The sequence below is a fragment of the Mercenaria mercenaria genome, chromosome 9, assembly GCF_021730395.1.
Source record: "Mercenaria mercenaria strain notata chromosome 9, MADL_Memer_1, whole genome shotgun sequence".
Lineage (NCBI taxonomy): Eukaryota > Metazoa > Mollusca > Bivalvia > Venerida > Veneridae > Mercenaria > Mercenaria mercenaria.
In genome coordinates this window covers 34,831,049-34,854,431 of record NC_069369.1, presented here as the reverse complement: position 1 = coordinate 34,854,431, position 23,383 = coordinate 34,831,049, and the positions used below count along the sequence as shown (strand labels likewise).

The 23,383-nt window shown below is 35.2% G+C and overlaps 2 protein-coding genes across 2 annotated transcripts; one reads left to right on the top strand and one right to left on the bottom strand.

Annotated features, from left to right (window-relative positions):
• The first annotated feature begins 4,085 nt into the window (after positions 1-4,085).
• On the top strand, positions 4,086-11,977 carry LOC123547880 (perlucin-like protein). Its single transcript, XM_045335124.2, has 5 exons — positions 4,086-4,224; positions 4,707-4,792; positions 5,205-5,295; positions 5,553-5,769; positions 11,858-11,977. Exons 1-5 carry the CDS (start codon positions 4,170-4,172, stop codon positions 11,877-11,879), a joined length of 471 nt encoding a protein of 156 aa, XP_045191059.2. The 5' UTR covers positions 4,086-4,169; the 3' UTR covers positions 11,880-11,977.
• A 111-nt stretch (positions 11,978-12,088) lies between these two features.
• On the bottom strand, positions 12,089-22,719 carry LOC123545143 (uncharacterized). The gene is made up of 5 exons (XM_053550501.1): positions 22,629-22,719; positions 16,707-16,964; positions 14,448-14,765; positions 13,189-13,305; positions 12,089-12,097 (listed from the first exon to the last, which is right to left on the bottom strand). Exons 1-5 carry the CDS (start codon positions 22,686-22,688, stop codon positions 12,089-12,091), a joined length of 762 nt encoding a protein of 253 aa, XP_053406476.1. The 5' UTR covers positions 22,689-22,719.
• Positions 22,720-23,383: the final 664 nt, after the last annotated feature.

The following is a 23,383-nucleotide window of genomic DNA, read 5'->3' as shown; positions in this document are numbered from 1 at the left end:
TCGTTTACGTTCTCGACACGGTCATGTGTACAAATAAAGAGATGTTTTACATACAAAATGTCAATATGACATTTAGAAATAAGAGAAGAAGTGACAACATGTTACACATAATAGCGAAAACCCATTTAGCATGTCCATTTATCAAGTATATCATTTCATGAAATAACAGCTATTTTTTTTATAGGTTCTCAGACAGGTTTCACAGGATTTTCATTCGATGTTGCACTCGACAGAACGAAATTCTTTAAGGCAAATAGAACATAAACATGTGAACGGCGATCTCCAAATTTCCGTCACACTCTACACATTTTGTATAAGAATTTTAATGCTGAATACTCGTGAACTGATGTTTTGCTTTTCACCTAAGAATGTCCGAAAAAAAAAACAAAGACAAATATCAAACAGGGAATGCCACGTACCAAATCTCAACAGATATTGTGTAAGAATTCAAATGCTAGATATTCCATAAATTTTTTTTTTCTTTTCTTTTCTCCTTAAGAATATCAGAGGAAATTTTGAATGCGTTATTCATGTTTCTTGCCTTTTAAATGTTGCAGATGGTGCGTGAACCAACTGAAACGAAGACAGATTGTTACGAAAATGATGTTGGTTGCATTTATACAATTAAAAAAGGACTGTAGCCAGAAACAATAGCAGCCATAGAACAATAACGCTTAACTAACATAAGTTGATGGTCTGGTTCTGATACATGAATAATCTATCTTTATAAATATAAATAGGTATTTTTTTTACGGGAATCAAAATACATTCGGAAGATGTTTCAGCATCTTTTTTTCTTCCAACTTGTTATACTTTTTTTTTAACTTTCTTGTTTCCAAAATACAAATCTCAATGAATATAGAAGTAACTTGCGTTAAATGATCGTATGGCTTCCTTTTTTGATAACCACTTTATTATCAATAAATATCATTGGGTACAGCTTGTAAGAATTACGTTAATTTGTAGCATTGACTGATCAAATAATAGGAAAATCTAATTAATGGCATGAATAAAAGTATCACAAATTAAAAAAAAACCCCGCTAACACCTGCTGATTTGCTACTCTTTCTTTTCAGTAAAAACATACGTGCGTGAACTTAGCCGGAGCAGCTAGAGTTAAGCTAGAGTAGCCAGAGTTTCTATGGATTGGCTACTCTGGCTACTCTGCTGCTCTGGCTAAGTTCACGCACATTAAAAACATGTCTTATCACTAACAACTTATAACAGGCACCCTGTATTTGTGATTTACACCGATGTGACAATTGATCCGTTTCCTTTCAGTGTCATTCCTTCAGAAGGTATACACAAATATTGCAGAATTTCCACACATTACGATGTTGTAGCTAACAGTATCAGTTTAGTCTCCAGAAGAATACAACATATTGAAATAGAATATAGTGACTTAAATGATATACTGGTACTTATTTGCAAATATAGAAATGAAAAAAAAAATGAATTATCCTAATCGGTTCCATAAAAACAAACATATCGTGCACATAGAATTTACAACGCGCAGGTGTTTTTCAGTAAAATCAACAGAGTCAATCTATTAATAGACATATTCCTCTTTGCAAGGACTGCTTCGTGATTTCGTTTTATTATACTTTATACCAATAGTCTGTGAGCATTTTGTGTGATCCCTAAATAAACAAATTTATCAAATTCTACGACTTTCATATTTATGAAGACCTTATTAGCTTCGACATTTAACAGCTACTTTTCATCACTTTTCTTCATGGAATTAATGTAACCTTAAGTATGATTATTAAATGATTCAATTTGGGTCCGACAGGTTTTGGATTTTTTTTTCACAATAATGAGTAAAAGATTTAGATACTTTATAAAAGAGAATCCGCCATAGCGGTATCATGTTTATCCGCCATTTTGAAGAAAGCTTGTGAGACAACGCAACAATATCCGGGGGAGGGGATTCGCAACCAAGTTAGACTGAAGATTGATTAATTCAGAAGCTACACGTTGTTTTAAAACTTGCTTTTTGTTTCAGGAAGTTGAAATATTTCAATATGTATCAAATGCAAATGTTAAACTAGAGATGATATTGAAATCAAAATAAACGATCCATTTTTCAAACACTTTTGTATTAAAGGGAGATAATTACAAAATTTCATCAACAGTTATAAAGTATACTTTTCTAATAGCAATATAACTCTATGTAAAGAGTCATTTTGTTCTTTTAATAAATCTCTAACAGAATATATGAAATCTGAGAAATGTCCGAAAATGTTGCTCGAATGTGATTGACCACCTTTAGTTGAGGGATGTAAATATGAAAAAGCCGCGGTATCCTTATTGTTAGCCCTTTTTCACTTAATTTCTCTAGGACATACTTATTTATCACTCACCATTGGTTCAAAATACACATTACCTTTTTTTGATAAAACACAAAGCCTTCTTCACAGACACTGAGCAACTCTTGCTTTAATATAAATACAAATGATAACAAGGAAAATACATTTAAAATTTCTACATGTTTGAACCCAGAGAACCCAAATCAGAACGTATAAGAGAACTACTTTGCTCCCTGCAACGCAACAATTGCATCACTCCCTCCGTTATGTGTAGGATTTAGAAGAAAAACTTTATCAAGTCTCACACTTGATTATGCATGTATATTTTTTCTTCTTATGTTTACATTTCTAATTTCGGTTTATATGCACGTCTGACAAATGTTATTATATATGCTTAAAAAAAGCGTGCGCACCGATAGCTACAGTGTCGTTAGTGAGTTGAATAGCTTTCTAGCTCTTCTTTTTACTGCACACTTATATCTGATAAAACTTCAGAATCTCATAAATATATGCCTTAACAAATATTCTTATAATTGCTTCTATTTAAGACTTCATTCAGAAGTGTATATGATTTAGCAGAGGATAGCATTCTTACAAGTTCAAATCGAGCCCGTATTTTCAATATACCGTGCTAAAACTGTAAAAGTCTTAAACCTAGATGCTACAGAATAATGCAGTTTCTCTTTAGAAAACAAATTCTACTTGCATGCGGTCAGATGAATTTTGTTTAAATACTGAAACAGTCAAAATTGCTAAATTTGCATCATTTCAAAGATTGTATAACTGTCGTTTATGACACCTAAGCTGATATATATATAGCATAGTGAACATCAATGCAAAAACACATGAAAACAATATCAATGTTGGGCCGTACGACACAGAGAAAAAACGATAAATGATTATGTGGAAGAATAGTTAACACTTTGTAAACCAAAACATATAAGTTACTGTCAAATTATCTCACTGAAAACTCAATCGTCTTTGTTGACATCCGGGGATTTTGTTTTAGACATATCGAAATATATTATACATTAATTTCACATACAAAAAAAATGGAATCTAGATATAACATTATTGCATTTGTAAAAGATACAAATGCTTGCAATTCCATGGACTTTAACTTTAAACAGTTTATGTATCCTTAAGTGTCCTGATGATTTATACATAATTTTTTATATATATTTTCCCATTTATGTTGTTTGAATATTGCAATATTTCTTTAATTAATCAATTAACTGAATGACTAATTAAGCACTTTTTATACTATCATTTATAGTTTTGCATTCTCTAATTAAAAACACATTTGAACAAGTATGTACGTTTTCAAACAATGTGCCAAAAAGGCACATGATACTTTCAGGTTTAGCGTTTTGCATTGAATTAAGCTTAGTTCTTCAAACTAAAGAAACTGCTTCTCTGTAACATATCTATGGATCGCTGGTTGTATAAAATAATTATATTTTGTAGATTTATAATTTACAGCGACAGGTATTATTTGTGCTGTAAAGAAGACATGATTTCATAGGTGACTAGATATAAACATGTTGTATCATGTTGAAAGAACATTCTAGATCTAAATTGTATCGGGTTGTATTTGATGTCACACACAAGACAGAATTTAAAGAAATTCTGATGTAACAGTTGCTAAGCAACAGAAAACCGTTGGCGAAATTAAAGACGTACTGTACTCATACATATCAAATGTAGAAAGAACAGTGAACATTAAAACAATTAGCAGGTACTAAGACAGCCGTGATATGAGTAGCGAAAATGTTCCTTATCTTTGATAGGTCACAGAGATATGTTGATACACTTAATATTTACTTTATGTAGTCAGTAGAATATAGATAGCACACTAATATGCTTAGGATTGGGAATAGGATTTTTGTGTTCCTTTCTCTTTGCTGCTATGAAGGTGATTTAATTTATATTTCTAATACATTTATATAACTATATCGATTATAAAACATTCTATATACACCGTTATATGACACTTATTAAATGTTAGATATTTCAGCAGTCACTCGGTCGCCTCAATGGATTGGCCACGAAGATTTTTACTTCTTTATATACTTGTGCGCATAGTCATCCCGTCAAAATTGTCATCAGCACATTAAACACTAGGATTTCTCTTAGCTGATCATATTCCGCATATATCTTTCAGCAGCACTATTATGTTATTATTTTGATTTTTCATATTTTGTACATATATATATATTTCAGCGTTGAGTCACCCAAAACGATTATCGACACAGGGAGCATAGTATTATCACTTTAATTGCCCGCATCATATTTCGGAAAGCAGTTTCCAAAAAGATGACCAACACGCGGGCAATTATATTATCATACATCATGTGTTCATTGCTCATTTATGTTTTCACCTTGTATATGTTGTAGCATTCAGTTGTCCTGACGGATGGTCTACACATCAGTCCTCATGTTACCATTTCAGTCATGATAAAGAAGCATGGGCAAACGCAGTGGTAGGTATCATGCCATTTGAGCCGCGCCTCGAGAAAACAAATAAAGTGGGTTTTCGACCAACATTCGCGCAGTCTGGTCAGGATCCATACTATTCGCTTTTAAAGCCTATTGCAATTACCAAAACCGTTAGCGAGCAGCATGGATCCTGACCAGATTATGCGGATGCTGGTTGCAAACGACCTTTGTTAGTTTTCTCATGGTGCGGATCAGTATCATAATTTCAGTATTTTTACTTGAAGACATGATAATGTAAAGTAATTCATGTGAATCTTTGCGTACTTCGTGCGCCGTTCAAAAAAGATATATTTTTAGAAATAGTATAGAATGTAAAAGTTTAAACAAATATGATTAAGTATAACCGCTAACTGATGGAAATAATCATCTGTTTGATGATAAATGTAAATATTTCAGACAATATGTAAAATTCTTGGTGGACATCTTGTAGAGATAGAAGATGCTGTTGAAAATCAATATCTTGTATCCCAGGCACAACTTCAAGACAGTATGTATTTTTGCTGAAAATCACGTTAGATTAAAGTTTTTCCAATTTTGCATTCTTCCATATTTTAAACTGTGTGTGTTCTTCAGAGAGGGGTATATACTATAAAATGTTTCATTACCGATATAATTGTAAGAAACCCGTAACAAAAAGTGTTATAAATACTTTTTGAGGCATATTTTCTTTTATTTTACATGACTGTATCAAGAAATGATAAGTTATCAATTCACGCCGTAGCGGTAATCCCATTTGTCTTTCAGAATCATATTGGATAGGACTGAACGACCTCCAAGAGGAAGGTACATGGGTTTGGGTAAACAGCAACGCCCCTGGAACTTACACCAACTGGTCCAAGGGACAACCCGATAATGCCGCGCATAATGAAAACTGTGCTCAAATAAAACAACCCTATAACTTCCTATGGAACGATAGCCAGTGTTATACTCTTCTCAACTACATCTGCGAGAAAGCAACTGAGTATGAATTTATAAATTGCATACAATATTGTTATTCCTTTTTCAAATCACAGAAGACTATAGGATGTTTATTCCCTAATAAATTACCTTTACAATTTTATGATTAATTCACGAAGTGTCTAGTGGTACGGATCCGTAACTCTAGGATGCTTTTCTCTAGACAAGACGGACAGGGATTGTCGATGAGTGCGTATATGGCAAGCCAATTGTCCAATAATTACGTGAACCCTAGTTCACGGTCGAAAAATTAGGATTAACTATCGATAAACTAGGTTTTTCGAACGTAAAACTAGGTTTTTTGAATACTAACCTATATTTTCGAGCGAAAACATAGGATAACGCCGTGAACCACAATTCACACTCGTAAATGTAGGTTCACGATTGTAAACCCCAGTTCACGGTCGTAAACATAGGTTTACGTTCGTAAACTATGGTTTACGAGCGTGAACCGGGGTTTACGAGCGTAAACATAGGATAGCGATCGTAAATATATGATAACGACCAAAACTCATAGTTCAATCGGGAAACCTAGTTTATCAAACGTAAACCATGGTTTACGGTCTATATATTAGGATTATAGAATCGACAATGAATTTCGGGCGTGAACATGGGTTTACGGCCATGAATCTACGTTTACGGACGTGAACCTATGTTTACGACCGTGAACCATAGTTTACGGACCTGAACCTATATTTTCGAGCGTGAACCTATGTTTACGAACGTGAACTTGGGTTTACGAGCGTGAACTTACTAGGTTTATGTTCGATAAAACCAGGTTTTTCAAACGTAAAACCAGGTTTTTTTCAAATACTAACCTATTTTTTTCGAGCGAAAACATAGGATAACGTCGTAAACCATAGTCCACGCTAGTAAACGTAGGTTCACGTTCGTAAACCTAAGTTTACGGGCGTAAACATAGGATAACGACCGAAATTCATAGTTCAATCGAGAAACCTAGTTTATCGAACATAAACCTGGGTTCACGAGCGTAAACTATAGTTTACGCCCGGTATCTGATGTTTTCACTCGAAAATATAGGTTAGTATTTGAAAAACCTAGTTTTACGTTCGAAAAACCTAGTTTATCGATCGTTAATCCTAGTTTTTCGACCGTGAACTAGGGTTCACGTAATTATTGGACAATTGGCTTGCCATATGCGTACCTCTTTTTTCCACTATCATGGGTTAGTTACATATTTACTTTTATTGCAATGAAGTATAAAATATGATTTATCAATATTCACATAAAACTTGAATCGTAATTATTCGGAGAAACCGGCATACATCCGACTGTTTACACTTCCTTTCGAAACTTAAATAACCGAAGAATTAAGAATACAAATTATGGGCAGGCGTTCGGATGCGTAATAATAAAAATGGTTTAGTTATTAGCAGCCGAACGACTCAGAAATCAGAAATCAATACTTTATTCAAAGTTTATGATGTCTATGCAGTTTCCGCGTCGGTCTATGGATCGCGGGGCCGTGAGTTCTATCCTCGGGCAGGGCGTATGTTCTCTGTGACTATTTGATAAATGACATTGTGTCTGAAATCATTAGTTCTCCACCTTTGATTCATGTGGGGAAGTTGGCAGTTACTTGCGGAGAACAGGTTTGTACTTGTACAGAATCCAGGAACATTGGATAGGTTAACAGCCCGCCGTTACAAGACTGAAATACTGTTGAAAAACGGCGTTAAACCCAAAACAAACAAACAAACTGTGAAGCTTCCAAAAAATAGTGTACGTGACTTCAATCAGGGCTGTTATATTTCGATCTCCTCAGGTATTTCGTGCTAGCACGACTTTTATGTCGTGTAACTGGTACTGTTTAGTTTCTCAGCATGACCGCCTCGGTAGCCTAGTGGTAGTGCGTCCGCTTCGAGTGTTCGATCCCCGGCCGCGTCATACCAAAGACGTAAAAAATGGTACTAGTAGCTTCCTCGCTTGGCGCTAAGCATTAAAAAAGAGGGTAGCGCTAGGACTGGTCAGCCCGGTGTCAGTATAAAGTGACTGGGTGGGGTATCATAATGTCACATGTTTACGGCGTGATATTCCAGTGAGGCAGCACTATAAAGTTTGGGCATTGTGCTCACTGCTACAAGTAGACACCGTCGTTTATATGACTGAAAAATTATTGAAAAAGACGTTAAAACCCGAACACACACACACACAGTTTCTCAGCATGACCATTTCTGCCTGGGTGGTGTCAATACTCCCGCTTTCATAGTTTGGGGATTGTATAATCACCCCTTGAATATGGTGCCTGCTTTTAATTTCGTCTTTTGGCAGTTCCTGTGGAATGCAGGCTCCATAACCTCAGATCCCCGTTCTGAATTCCAGTTTATTTAGTTTTGCCCATTGTTTTCTTGTTTAGGCAAACCCATTATATTTGAATCTGAGGACCATACGCCGCTGTCCATGGAATTACACGCTAAATTACACGCTAGTGTATCATTGAAGGTTCCATGTGCACCGCCGTATGAACACATTTGTGGATGATCTTTTTTGTACTTAAGCATGAGTTAATGTTGAGTTCTGCTCAACCCGGGGCTAGAGGGTGTGGACGGTAGCATGTATTCCACTACCATCCATATACAGGCTCAATCAAACCGGGCCTGCAACATTTTCGTTTTTGTCGTGTTGAGCGACCTGTGGAGTTTCCATTTTTTCTATTGTTTTATGACACTCGATTACACAAATAGTGGAATACATACCAGGTTGCTGCAGCATATAAACTACGTTAACACTGGAGTCTGGATGACTGGAACATGGATTAATGTTATTTAAGAAATAACTAGAGCTATCACTAAAGGTGATGAATGTACCCCCCGCATGCACTGACACAGTACATTGCAATTTGACGCACACAAGATTGCATAATTATGTGGACTGTATGTATATAGACTGTTTTTTGTTACTAAACTGTATACATACAAAGTCCCATAACTATGCAGAATATTTATCTAAAAGAATGTAACATGCACCATGCACAACTAGGGTTGGTACTGATCACTTGTGTGAAGTTTCATTAAATTGTGTGTAAGGGTTTGGTAGATTAGGCACGCACAAGATTGCATATGCAGACTGTATGTACATAGTATGTTAACAAGAAACAAAGTCCCATAACTCTGCAATTTTTGTCGCTGAAAGAACCTAACATGCCCCATGCATAACTACTGTTGTTACTGATCACTTGTGTGAAGTTTCATTAAATTGTGTCAAGGGGATGAGGAGAGATGGTGCGCACAAGATTGTGTCTATGTATATAGTATAGTAACAAAAAAACAAAGTCCCATAACTCTGCAATTTTTCTTTTTCTGAAAGAACCTAACATGCCCCATGCACAACTACTGTTGATACTGATCACTTGTGTGAAGTTTCACTAAATTGTGTCAAGGGGATGAGGAGAGATGGTGCGCACAAGATTGTGTCTATGTATATAGTATAGTTACAAAAAAAACAAAGTCTCATAACTTTGCAAATTTTTTTTCTAAAAGAACCTCACATGCCCCATGCACAACTACTGTTGGTACTGATCACTTGTGTGAAGTTTCATTAAATTCTGTCAAGGGGATGAGGAGAGATGTTGCGCACAAGATTGTGTCTATGTATATAGTATAGTAACAAAAAAACGAAGTCCCATAACTGTGCAAATTTATTTTCTAAAAGAACCTAACATGCCCCATGCACAACTACTGTTGGTATTGATCACTTGTGTGAAGTTTCATTAAATTCTGTCAAGGGGATCAGGAGAGATGGTGCGCACATAATTGCGTCACAAGATTGTGTCTATGTATATAGTATAGTAACAAAAAAACAAAGTCCCATAACTCTGCAAATTTTTTTTCTAAAAGAACCTAACATGCCCCATGCACAACTACTGTTGGTACTGATCACTTGTGTGAAGTTTCATTAAATTGTGTCAAGGGGATGAGGAGAGATGGTGCGCACAAGATTGTGTCTATGTATATAGTATAGTAACAAAAAAAACAAAGTCCCATAACTCTGCAATTTTTTTTTCTAAAAGAACCTAACATGCCCCATGCACAACTACTGTTGGTACTGATCACTTGTGTGAAGTTTCATTAAATTCTGTCAAGGGGATAAGGAGAGATGGTGCGCACAAGATTGCGTCTACGGACAGACGGACAGACAGACAGACAGACAACCTGAAACCAGTATACCCCCCCCCCCCTCTTACAACTTTGTTGTCGAGGGGTACAATAAGTTCCCAAGTGCGGTTTATCTCGGGTTATTTTACAATAAATCACACGTAGGGACTTGATATCTCGATTCAAACACAACATACTTGAAACAACAGTGTTAGGAAAAATGGTAAGTACTTTTTACGACATGAACTACACTTCTTGCTACGCATCTGGATTTGGCTGTTGAAATTTCCTCCATGTATTCTCCCTATTACTTAAGGATTTCAGAAAATATTGTGAAACATGGCAATCAAACCTTTCATCAATATACCCTCCAGTCCCCAAAACCATGGCGAATCTTGCAACAGCTAAATTGTTTGTGTCATTTTGCAGGCGAATATTGTTGCTGTTATTGTACGCGGATACCATGATTTTTACGCTAGTATATACAAACGTCACGTGACTTTCATTAATAAAAGAATTGCACGCGGCATAGGGAACAGCCAAAACAATCCTTTGCACGCGCATGGGTTATCGAAAAATAACCGTGGATTGATAGACTTCTATGTTTATGTAGGTTATTTGATGGTCGTGTTAGAATTATGTTTGTACTAGCTGACATTTATGGTGACTGCATTTACTGCACCGGAGAAAGTGTAAACTTGAACTAGCAACTTAGGCCAACACATTTCCACGGTGAAAATTTCTTCTATCTAAGGAATAAATCTATCAGTTAATAATTGTATGTTTCAGAAAATCGGATGCATTTTATATTAGATCTACTACCATTTAGCACTGGAAATAATTAGTATTTTAAACGGTAAATAATGGAAGCAAAATAACATCTTCTTGTATAGGCAGCTTGCTATAATGTTTATACAGCGATGTGTTAGAAAATTAAATGAATGTACTGATCCGTATCTATTAGTTTCTCTTGACAGAAAATTAAGAAGCCATATCAAACACTGTAATCAAAACTAACTAATGAAAACATACAAAAAATGATAAATACAATGTACGGTATGATAATTTATGGTTAATTTTACTTACAAAACATTGATCGGCACGGAACGAAGTTTTAGATACTAGTAATCAAATAACCAATATGATTGAGCAGAAAAAAGTGAAATCTCCCCTTATATCTCAAAACGCTCACCCAATGTGCGGAAATCAAATTCTCGACATTTCACTAAATGTTACGAAGAACGGGTTTGTCACAATATAATTGAAGATCAGTTTGCCTAATTTGCTTGTGCCTGTACGATTAATCGTGATTTATTTTGTGATTCCTGAATATGTACGTTTTGAAAGACAATGTAAATCAGCGTGTGAACGCTGGTATATGCGAAACATTACGATTCAACTATTAGGTGAATATGGATTAAACTTATTCGATATTTTATTTACATCAAAGTTAAAGATGTGATTTATTCATAATATCAGGATAAAGGCAGGCAAACCCTAACAACCTTGTCTAGTAATGCGGATCCGTACCTCTAGAATCAAATTCCAGAGGTACAATTCCGCACCCACAGACAGTTCCTTAATTCATTTACAAGATATATTGCTTCACGGTTTTATGAAACGTATTCATCAACGTTAAAAATCTCAAACATAGCCTTTGGGCCGCAATATTTTTAAGATACCATTTACTTGTTTATTGCATATTTATACCAACTGAAGTTGCACTTTCATTTCAAGTTTTATTACATTCTGCGTAAAAACCAGGTAAACTAGAATTAAGCATAAAAGGTAAACAAGAACTAAATCATAAGCCTAAGTTTCGGACTTAACATAGATGAATACGGGTCAGCGAACGGTCTGTAGATCTACCCAGACACCCACTTGTGCCGTTCTGAAAGAAACATCTTTTTTTCCTGTCAAGTATTTTACATAAATTGTGTTGATGCTACAAACGAAACTTCTTTCTGTTCTTTTCAGAGACTCAGAGATTGTTGGATAGGTGAATGTAACCTGTGATATAACGGTGAAGTTGAAAGCGGAACTTTTCTTTTATATTTGTATTTTATCGAGCAGCAATTAAAACAAAAGCAAGAACAACCGATGTCCTATTTACTTTGAACATTTATTTAAGAATCGAAATTAAGTAAATACTAGTAGTATATTGATCAGTTGAAAATGTTCAATGGGCATTAATAACTGCTGATTAAGTTATGAAAACTGATATAAAAAACAAAAACAAAAAGAATAAACTGGGATTAGTGACAAAACATTCCTCGCCACTTTTGTAATAACTAGTGTCCTCAATGACTGTGTATCACTTTCCTTTTATAAATCTTATTTGGTAAAATCTGTCTTTCTGGTGCTTACATGTATTAATTTTAAGCACATAACTATAGTTACCCCAACAAACAACAAGAGTGCCAAACTGCCACCAAAGGGCTATTTAAAACAAGAGGGTCATGATGACCCTGAATCGCTCACCTGAGTATATTGAACCACATGTTTCAAATGGCAAACCGATGCTAAAATATTAGAAAGTAGATCAGTAGGTCACATTTATGGTCACCGAAAGACAGTTTGAAGATTGGTGTGCAAAACTGTACATGTCATCCAAATTTCAAGGCTGGATCTTAAACTAGATGGTCACAAGCAAAAGTTTACGCATGGACGACGTAGACCTACTGACCTAGTTTTTGACCGCAGTTGACCCAGTTTCGAACTTGACCTAGATATCATCAAGATGAATATTCAGACCAACTTTCATAAAAAATATCGCCTCTAGAGAGGTCACAAAGTTTTTCTATTATTTGACCTACTGACCTAGTTTTTGATGGCACGTGACCCAGTTTCGAACTTGAACTTGATATCATCAAAATGAACATTCTGGCCAACTTTCATGAAGATCGATTAAAAAATATGGCCTCTAGGGAGGTCACAAGTTTTTTTCTATTTTTAGACCTACTGACCTAGTTTTTTAACACAGTTGACCCAGTTTCGAACTTGATCTAGATAGCATCAAGGTGAATATTCAGACCGACTTTCATACAGATCCCATGAAAAATGTCGCTTCTAGAGAGGACACAAGGTTTTTCTATTATTTGACCTACTGACCTCTAGAGTGGTCACAAGCAAAAGTTTACGCATGGACGACGAAATGGCACCTGGAACTTTTCCTTCTTTCATCTTTTTTCTTTGCTAGCAGTACTCATTGTTAGCATTGTGTAATGTGTATACCAATATGCCAAACTTGAGCAGGATATGTTCAACCAAAACATTTTTATGGCAAAACACCTGCCGAAAACACTTACATGTACTTGTGTCCTGTTACAAATTTCCTTGTGGCTTCTCAGTGAAGACAAAGGTATCATTTGATTGCAATCAATACACTGTTCTGTTACATCAGATTCTGTAGGCTCCGAGTGTTCCTAGAAAAAAAATCACAAGCATAATTAATGCTGAAGTCATCAGTATTGTAACACATCACACCAACCTGAGAAACATGGGTTAATTACACAGTATAACCCTGGTCCCATATGTTTCTCAATTGAGTTTTATCAAGTTTTATGATATTTTTGCACAATTTTCCTCTTACCCCGCACTTATAATTTAATCATTATTTAACTTATCTGATGTATAAACTAGAGCTGCTTTTGAGAAAATCACATGTCTTCCACAACTGCAGTTATGTATCTGAGACAACCATGCACCAATGACTTAGAGTGCCAATACTGGCATCAACCATGCATCAATGACTTAAAGGATACTGGCATCGATTTTTAGTAATTCAAGGGCCATAATTCCGAAGTGCCTGGGCCGATTTGGCTAGTTATCAAACTTGGCCGAAGACTTATTGACAAACACAACTATGTTTAAGATAGGATGAGAAATGTTCAACTTAAAAGTGCGGACAAGATTTGTCACAGACGGACACACACACACACACACACAGACAGGAGTAAATCAATATATCTCCCACCACACAGTGGTGTGGGAGACATAATAAGTTAGTCATTCAATAATACTGTAAACATACTAATATGATAAATTTTGATGCCTGGTAAGCCCATATATAAATTTGGTATCAGTTTTCTGATTTTGAAAATATAAATTATGACCAGAAAATGCATTTTTACGGTTGTTATTTTGACTTTAATACTTTTATTCAATATTTTTTTTGAAAGTCTTAGCTTCATAGCCCAATTTATACATTTGTATCATTTCGCAGCACAAATAACTAGTTTGGCATATTACTTTGGTCAATTAACTACATCTTCTTGCTATAAAGCCAAAAAATGAAACCAAAATATAAGCTTACCTGGCATTAAATTAACCAACTGAATACTTTGACAGACCTTAAAAGCTTTCATTAGCATATTTCATAAGCTGAAGAGGATGTCACAAATGGTGTTTGAACAGTGAAACCTGGTTTTTATTACATAATATATACATGTGCAAAAATGCATTGCTAATAAACAGCAATATTTCCATTTATTGTTAGAGAAAGTTTCAATTTACTTCTTAACATTAATATCAACATGATTCATCTATGGATATGATTATCATTTACCTGTGTACTTCCTATATGCAGTTCAAGATCTTTCTGTATTGGCCTTATATAGCATAGGGCTTGACCCAAATTACTTTCATTGGCCAAATAAATGGACGTAAACCCTGTGGAAGGCATTTTTAAAACTTCCAATGATACACGACTTCCACAGTTTGATCGCAGCAATTCAAAGCCACCACAGCCTATCAAATTGGGGTACACTTCTTCAAGTTTTGCTTTAAAACTCTCTGGGTAGCTATCTTTTATAAAAGTTATTTTCTTTTCACCAAGGCCAGCATCATATAACTCCTGCTTTTCTTCTCTTGTAGGTGCTGTGATCTACAAAAATATTATTTTGTTAGAAAATTATTTCCAACAAGAAAATCTAAAAGACTGTGCACTTGGTATTTTGCACTGCCCTCAGCACTTTTCATCCTAATATAACAGAGGCCTATATAAGGCCACTTCCCAATCCAAAAATATACTATTTTTTCCCAGCTGTGTTGTTTCCCAAAATGCAATGTAATATTTCCCAAAGTCATGCCAACATATGGTTAAGATTTTGTTTACATTTTAGTATTTCCAGAGGAAGCGTTTGTCTGGTATCCATTTATTGTCTCACTATAGCCTAGCAGCGCACAGAACCATGTGTGTCGCATTACTAGTCTAATCAGTTAATATGTTCTATGGCCTGGATTTTAGTTAGTCCATGTTTCAGGGGAGATAAATTTAATTTGTCTTTCAGTGTTTACTACTGTCTGATATTTTTTCGCAAAATGGACAATTATCGTGCATAAATTTCCCAATTTGAAAGGCCAAGGCCTCTTCCCAATTTCTTCATGAAAAGCCCTGGCCCTGTAACAGTCTAAAGACTTTTTTATCCATATTTTAAAGTCTTATCAATAAGGAAAAAGACAAATAATTCCATGAATAACAAGAGCTGTCATTAAGAACAAGAATGCTTGACTTTTAAAAGACATTGTCCAAACAATAATCAGACAGACAGTTCAAAAGCAAGTTGCAACTGTTCCAAACAATTATACGGTACAGTTATGAGACCTGTGCCTGAAGCTTTGTGTTGTCTCATCCTGAAGACTAGGGTGTAACAGTACAATAATAAGTCTCACGATACAATACATACTGGGATACAGATGCAACGATATGGTACATATCGCGATACAAAGTGAGTACCCTAAGTAAGCATTCAATGTGACAAAGTGAAAAACAATCAATGTTCCTGCACTTGAAAAAAAGTTAAAGAAACTGTTAAAAATGATACATTTGTTTAGCTATTATCAGTATCGTGAAACAGGCCTATGATATGATACGCATATCACCAGACTAATGTATCATGATACAGTGAATTTTGATATATCGTTTACCTTTACTGAAGACACAACGTTTCAGTGCAATACATGCATACAAAATGTTAACAAAACTGTTCTAAGTTACACAGGGGGATAATGCTTCAAACACAGGGCCTCCACTGGGCCTCAGAAAGTTGTAGCCACTTTTTGAGAGAAACTGCAAAACTGAAGCCGAATTGTTGAAATTTGGCCACATTTTAATAAAATTCTTGTAGCCACTGTCAAAAATCTGTAGCCAGTTCTTTGAATTTGTAGCATTTGGCTATACTGGCAAATGGCAGTGGAGGCCCTGAAACAGATACAGGACATAAGTTTGTAACCTTGTTTTAGAGTGACAGACCTCTTGCCCACAACACGCTTGTTCATCATTAATTATTGATTGAAGTTATTTAAAAATCCTCCCATGCATGAAGAAGTTATGGAATGGACACAATCACTCCCATTTTTAACCTTTGACCTCAGAGTAAGACCTGACCTTTAAGCTACAGACCTTGATCTTGTGGGCGCGACACACTTCATCATGGTGTACAACTCTGCCAAGATATTTCAAAACTCTTTTGTGCACGAAGATGTTATGAACAGGACATGACCAGTCCGATTTTTAATGTTTGACTTCTAATTGAGACCTTGACCTTTGATATATAAACCCAGGTATTGTCTCATCACAGTGAACCACTGTTTCAAGTTACATCAAAATCCTTCACTTCATGAAGTTAAACGTGGACACGATGTTTTAATACACTGACAACACATTCATGAACAGGCATAACATTGCACTTCCAACATTTTTAATGGAGTGAGCATAAAGGTCTTTTAACGAATGGCCAAGTAACAGCCCGGACAAATCTAGATCTACATAGACATAGATCAACTGGATAATTCAATATATTTATGTCTTATACTGTTTCAGTACCTGTTTTGAACTCGCCAACAAACAGAATCTGTGGGACCAGTATGATATCGGTTCCCTTCTAGTCCTGTTTCTAGGATTTGCTGGCCTGTAATTTGACCGATTATAAGGGGTAAAAATACTCCTTATTGCAGATCCAATCGTAGATGGAGCTGTAACTGTACTACATGATGTAGTGGTAGTTGTAGCAGATATTTCAGCGTCTAATGCCTCTGCCGCCTTTCTCAGAAACTCTGCTGCTCTTATTTGGTTACTCATCGTCTGAAAAATAGAAATAAATAGGGGTATATTACATAACAAATATCATGATTTCATGTTTTAATGACATCAATGTTGATGAACTGTCACTGTGTATGCCAATCTTTTTCATTTGTACTCTACAAAGTTTTTCTAGGACATGTCTTGCTTCAAACTAGTTGTATTGATGCGCTACTAGAATATGTTGCAATTGTCTCAATCATACTGAATTCGAACTTACATGCATTTACATGTATATCTATGTATAAATTAATACCATCAGATATTGTTCAGGGTTTCAAAGAAATGGCAAAATCACTGCTAATTTTCAATCTCTCTCCACTTAGGACTGATTGAGCCGTTTGCTGGTACTGTGTCGGCATTTGACATGATTTTTAGGACAACTAAATTTTCCCTTTGGCACTGGTTTCAGGCAAAGTTTTTTAAGCATTAACAGGCCCATAGGAACGTGGGGAGGGGGCATGGAGGGCAGTGACCCATTGTATATATTCAAGTTCTACTGTTATGTATACATCTGACTTTGATGTGTCCCTACAATCCATATGTCTAAATCTGAGTCAGTAAGGCGTGTCCACCCTGCAAATCGCCCTCTAGGATGAGCCCTGGCTATATGGTGATAAATCGATTTACAACTGACTTTGTGGCTTGTTTGTTGGTTTTATGTCTGCTTTATGACATGTTTTCAATGGTTTTTCATTTGTGTACAGGTGACTCTGGGGCTTGGTAGAAGTTGGTTGAGTGTCCGTCCTGTTAGTAAGTGAACGGTCCTGTGGGTTCCAGTCCCGGCCAAGCCAAGAATTTTCACAGGACAATGACTATTACACGTGGTAAAAAAATTGTAGCCTGACCAGGACTCGAACCCAGCATCTCTTGCATTCTGTGTGAGCACTCTACCACTGAGCAACTGAGCCATACAGTCAATCAACCTACCGATTTATCAACATATACCTGTAGTTGGCTACACATACCCCCTCCAAACTTAAAAATCTGCCAACAAAAACTATATGATATATAACAAAATGGTAAAATCACTGTTGCAGGTATGACTTTTCATTATTGGCAATAGAAGTATTAGGGAGTTTTCACTTTACCCGTGTTTTATTATCCCTATATAAATTGTGCGTAAGTATTGACGAACTCATTAATTGTAATCTTCGCCAATCCTTTCCGGCGTTTCGTTATTTCGCGATACGGTGCTATGCTAAACAGTTAATTAATCAAAAGAACCATTAAGGTTCAAAAAGTATGATTCGTTAACATGCCTCAAAAGTTTCAGGTTTTAGTGCATGAAATGATACAAATAGGAGTAATGGCCTTTAAGCATCATAGTTGTTTACTCATGCCATGTTTAAGCATATAGGTAAAAGGCAGTTGTGCAACTTTTATTCAAATTTGAAAAATTCCTCCAACCATAAAAAATCAGGGATTGCAAAAATTTAGAGTAGGCCGGATACCGAAACCAACATTTTTGGGCTTAGTTACCATGCACAATTGCGTGTGGTAGTCTCGACTTGTAATGCAAATTGCAGGTTCGAATTCGTCAACCTTTTTAATTCATGTATTGTATTGTAATGTATCATTTTACATATTTTAGTAACATTTCACATTTTGTTGTTACATCAACATTGTTGAATTGTCTGTTTATGAGAATGACATCTTAATTTTAAACAACTTTGTGAACGGTTAAGCTGTACCCAAAGATGTCTGGTACTGAGTTATTCGTTGATAAATCATTGTCCCCGTTTAATTTTCCCGTCGCTAAAAACAACAAAAAATAACAATAAATTCAATTTAATCTGAATTATTTTTATTTAAGTAAAATTTACATAAAAACAAACACAATTTGGGTCTAGAGGCCTCAACACACAACCTAAGATAAGTGGCAGTACCTGGTGATGGCCGCATAGCTTATTATTAGCTATAATCTGCACATAGTATCTATGATGTATGGCAGATTTTCATAGTTAATCTTGATTAGTTTGGACCGAATATAACTTTATAAACAATATTAGACATCATGAGTGGTGTCAAACCTAAGCACAATATATAAACGATTATTTCATAGTTATATTCCTTTATGTCTAATCATTATCGCAAAATAAATTTCTTTCAACTTCACTGCACCATTCTGGGTAATTTGAACATTTGCCAACTTGCTTTCATAGCTCTTTGATATTGCTGATAACAGCATTATAAACGCTGTGTAAATTACCCCAAACTAGTCAACGAATTAACGGATCCTAGGATTAATATTTTCGTCATATGCAACTTCCCACCTCGCTCAACACTCGAAAGACAAATATTTTGACATTTCGATGAAATTTTTTCAACTGCCAGCTTATTATCATCATTGAAGTTTTATGCCGATTGTCACCAAATTGCCATAATCAATGAACTTACATGTAATACATTGTCTTGCCAAGGACTCATCCTCATAGATTTATTAAAAAATTCACATATTAGTTCATAACAATTAGATTTCTGTGGATTTAACCTATGTATTTCTTCACTATACGTTTACCGTGTTAACATTTGCCAGCGTTAAAACCATTCGTTGATATTGACTTCACCTGTGGTTTGATTCCTCATCATTGGTCTCAAAGTTTTGACATTTAGATTGCCCATGTCCAAATATTAAACAATGAACGTCAATTATTTTGATACCAATTGTGCTTTTTCCTATTACAAGTCTTTGAGATCAACATATCTTAATATTAGTTCTTCCAACTGAATCATGACATTCTCTAACTGATGCCATCTAGCTTGTCACCCCCAGTATGTCCTGCAGACTTACCTTAAAATAAACTGAAGCCCTTTTAAATGAATCTGTGGAAGTTAGTGTACTATTTAACTTACCACTGCAAAATTTACCAAACGAAAATGTACGAAACTCATGCAGATTTAGGTTCAAGCGAATTGCCGCCAACTCACGACCATATAAATAATAAATATGACACTACACATATATTACGAGTTGTTTCCATCCTTTTTTCGGTGTACGCCTTGTGAATAGCACGTCATGAAAGCTTGTGTTCAGTGGAGAAGCTATACCTTGCCTCGGTTTTAATGTAATTCCATCCTGTATGCATGTGTTTCTTTAGTAGGAACATTGTTCTTTTAAGCTAGCTCAAATGTACATTATGTTAAGTACATCCGTAAAACACACTGGAGCAAACCATCATGAAGACAATATTTGTTAAGTAAGAATACTTCAAATGCTCACATTAAGGGTAACTGCATTATAGATTAACTTAATAGAAACTAAGCATTATGCTAACAATAACTATAAAGCATATCCCAGTTCAAAATAAATTCTTTAGCAGGATAAGTATCAGTACAGTTTGATTGTATATACGCTTCATTAAATTTTGTTGTATACTAGTACATTAAGTGATATTGACTTAATAAATATAATTCACGACAGTAACCTGAAACGAGACTGCAACGTTCGTATAAGCGTCACTAGCTTTGTTGCAATTTCCTTACGACATAACACTTTGGCGGGGTATCTATTCCTAATCGATCGATGATTTGAGTTATATCGAATTAAATTTTTGATACCGTCAAGTGATTACGATGGACATCTTAATTACTCTTCAGTACAAGAACTATTTATTATGATACGGACTTTTCATAATTGAACGCGGTAAGGTGTCATGAAAACATCTACATTAATCAAAAGAACCAATTAAGGCCTAAAAACTTTATGATTCCGGTAACATGCTCCAAAAAGTTTAGGGTTTTTTTGTGTCACGAAATGAATACAAATAAGGGGGTAATGCCTTTAAAGCATCAGTAAGTTGATTTCTAACATCACTGACCATGTTTAAAGCATAGAAAAGGCAGTTTTGCAACTTTTTGTTAAAAAGTTGAAAAAAATACTCTCCGAGGCCATAAAAAACATTTAGGGTTGGGCCAAAAATTTAGGGTAGGCCGGGATACCGGAAACCAACATTTTTTGGCGCCTTAGTTAACCATTGGCACAGTGGCGTAGTGGTAAGCTCTCCGACTTGTAAGCAAGTTGCCATGGGTTCGAATTCAGTTCAAACCATTTTTGTAATTCCATGTATTTGTATTTGTAATTGTATCAATTTTACACTATTTTATGAAACATTTCAATTTTGTTGTTAACAACAGTTGTTCGAATTGTCTGTTGAATGAAGGAATACTTGACCAGTCCTAAGATTTTAAACGACATTTTGTAGAACGGTTTACAGACTTGTACGCAGAAGGATGTCGATGGATACTAGAGTATTTCGTTGATAAATCATTGTCAGTTTAATATTTTCCGTCTGCTAAAATAGTAGACATAAAAATATTAACAGATAAATTCAATTTAATCTGAATTAATTTTTATTTAAATAGATTAAATATTTTTACAGATAAAAAACAAAAACAATTTGGTCATACAGAGGCCTCAAACACACAACCCTAAGATAAGTGGCAGGACGCTTTGTCCGCATAGCTTATTATTAGCTATATCTGCACATGATACATGATGGTATGAACTGGATTTTCAATAGTTAAATCGTTGTTTAGGTCTGGGCACCGAAAATTAATTTATGAAAACATATAGAATATTCATGAGTGCAAGGTCAATACCTAAGCACAATACTATAAACTATTATTATCATTATTGTTATAATTATTATTCTACATTCATTGATGGAAAATAAATTTCTTTCAACTTCACTGCACTCATGTTCATGGTGTAATTTGGACACATATTGGCCAACTACTTTCCAATTAGCTACTGTTGAATAATTGCTGATAAGCAGCAGTTAAGACGGCTGTTGTAAAATACCCAAATAGTAGTCCAACGAATTTAACGCGATCCTAGGAAATATTGAGATAATTTTGTTATATGGGCAATATTCCCACTCGCATCAAACACTCGAAAGACCAAAATAGTGGAAGCAATTTCCGATGAAATTTTTATCACTGCCAAAGCTTTACATGCTTGAGGTTTATATGCCGATTATGTCACAAATTGACCATAAATTCAAATAAAACTTACATGTATAATACATTGTATTGAAAGGGGATTCAATTCCTCATAGATTTATGTAAAAATTATCAAATAATATCCAAAATTATGGATTTTCTAGTGATTTAAACCTATGTATTTACTGTACACTATTAACGTTTTCCGTGTCTACACGCCATTATGCGCAAGCGATAAAACCAATTCCTTTATATATGACTGTGTACTGTGAGTTATGATTCCTCCATCATTTGGTCCTTCAAAGTTTTGACATTTAGATTGCCCTGTCACAAATATTAAACAATCTGAACGTCAAATTATTTTGACTAACCCCAATTGGTGCTTTTTCCTAGACTTACAAAGTCTGTTGAGATCAAATAATCTGTAATAATATTAGTTTCTTCATACTGACACTGATATTTTCTCTAACTGATGCCAGTCTAGCTTGTCCCCAGTATGTCTGCAGACATTAATGTGAAAAAATAAACTGAAGCCACTTTTAAAAACTGAAATCCTCGTGGGAAGGTCTAGTGGTACTGAAGTCTGAACGCTACCCTGCAAAAATACCAAACGAAAAATGCTACAGGAACACTCATGCAGATTAGGTTCAGAAGCGAATTGCCGCCAAACTCGAAGACAATGTATTAAATAATATAACATAGACACTAACACAATATACTTACGAGTCTGTTTTCCCTCCTTTCTTTCAGGTGTACCGCGCATTCGTGAGAATAGCACGTCATGAAAGCTTTGTTCAGTAGGGAGAAGCTATTATTTGTCCTACGGTTATTAATGTGTTAATTCCATCCATGTTAGTGCATTGTTGTTTCATTGTAGTGCTTGGCTTCAGCTGCTTCTTAAATCATTATGTGTTATAGTTTTAGTTAAATAGCCACTAGGGGAAACCAACAAGAAAGAAAGTAGCAAAATATATTGTAGTGTAAAGTCGAACGAATGACCGTAATTCAAAGTAGGACACACATGAAAAGGGTAACATGCATGATAGATCTGAAACTTAGTAAGAAGAATGAGCAATGGAATGCTAAGCATAAAAAGGCGTGATGAATGAAGGTATTAACATGACTAGATAGCATTGAAAAATCATAACCTAATATAGCAGGACGAAGTAAACACGACCAAAGAGACTGCAACGTTCAGGAATAAGCATGTCATGTAGATGTTTTGTAATTGTCATATAGATACATAAAGTTTTGGTGGATATGACTAGGTAGCATTGAAGAAACATAACCTTATATACATTCAACAAGACGAAGTAAACACGACAAACGAGACTGCAACGTTCAGGAATAAGCATGTCACGTAGCTTTGTTGCAATTGTCCTATAGATACATAACATTTTGGCGGATATTCTCTTCCATAATCGATCGATGATTTGAGTTAATAGTCGAATTAAATATTTGATACTCGTTCACAGTGA

Bases quoted from the DNA above. Each gene is read 5' to 3' on its own strand.
- LOC123545143 (XM_053550501.1), bottom strand. From the start codon at position 22,688: ATGACGTGCTATTCTCACGAATGCGCGGTACACCTGAAAGAAAGGAGG. The intron at 16,965-22,628 runs GTAAGTATATTG...TCTATTTTTCAG, and splicing joins AAAGGAGGGAAAACAGACTC to ACGATGAGTAACCAAATAAG. The intron at 14,766-16,706 runs GTACTGAAACAG...ATATTTTTGTAG, and splicing joins TGTTGGCGAGTTCAAAACAG to ATCACAGCACCTACAAGAGA.
- LOC123547880 (XM_045335124.2), top strand. From the start codon at position 4,170: ATGCTTAGGATTGGGAATAGGATTTTTGTGTTCCTTTCTCTTTGCTGC. The intron at 4,225-4,706 runs GTGATTTAATTT...TATATGTTGTAG, and splicing joins TTCTCTTTGCTGCTATGAAG to CATTCAGTTGTCCTGACGGA. The intron at 5,296-5,552 runs GTATGTATTTTT...TTTGTCTTTCAG, and splicing joins CCAGGCACAACTTCAAGACA to AATCATATTGGATAGGACTG.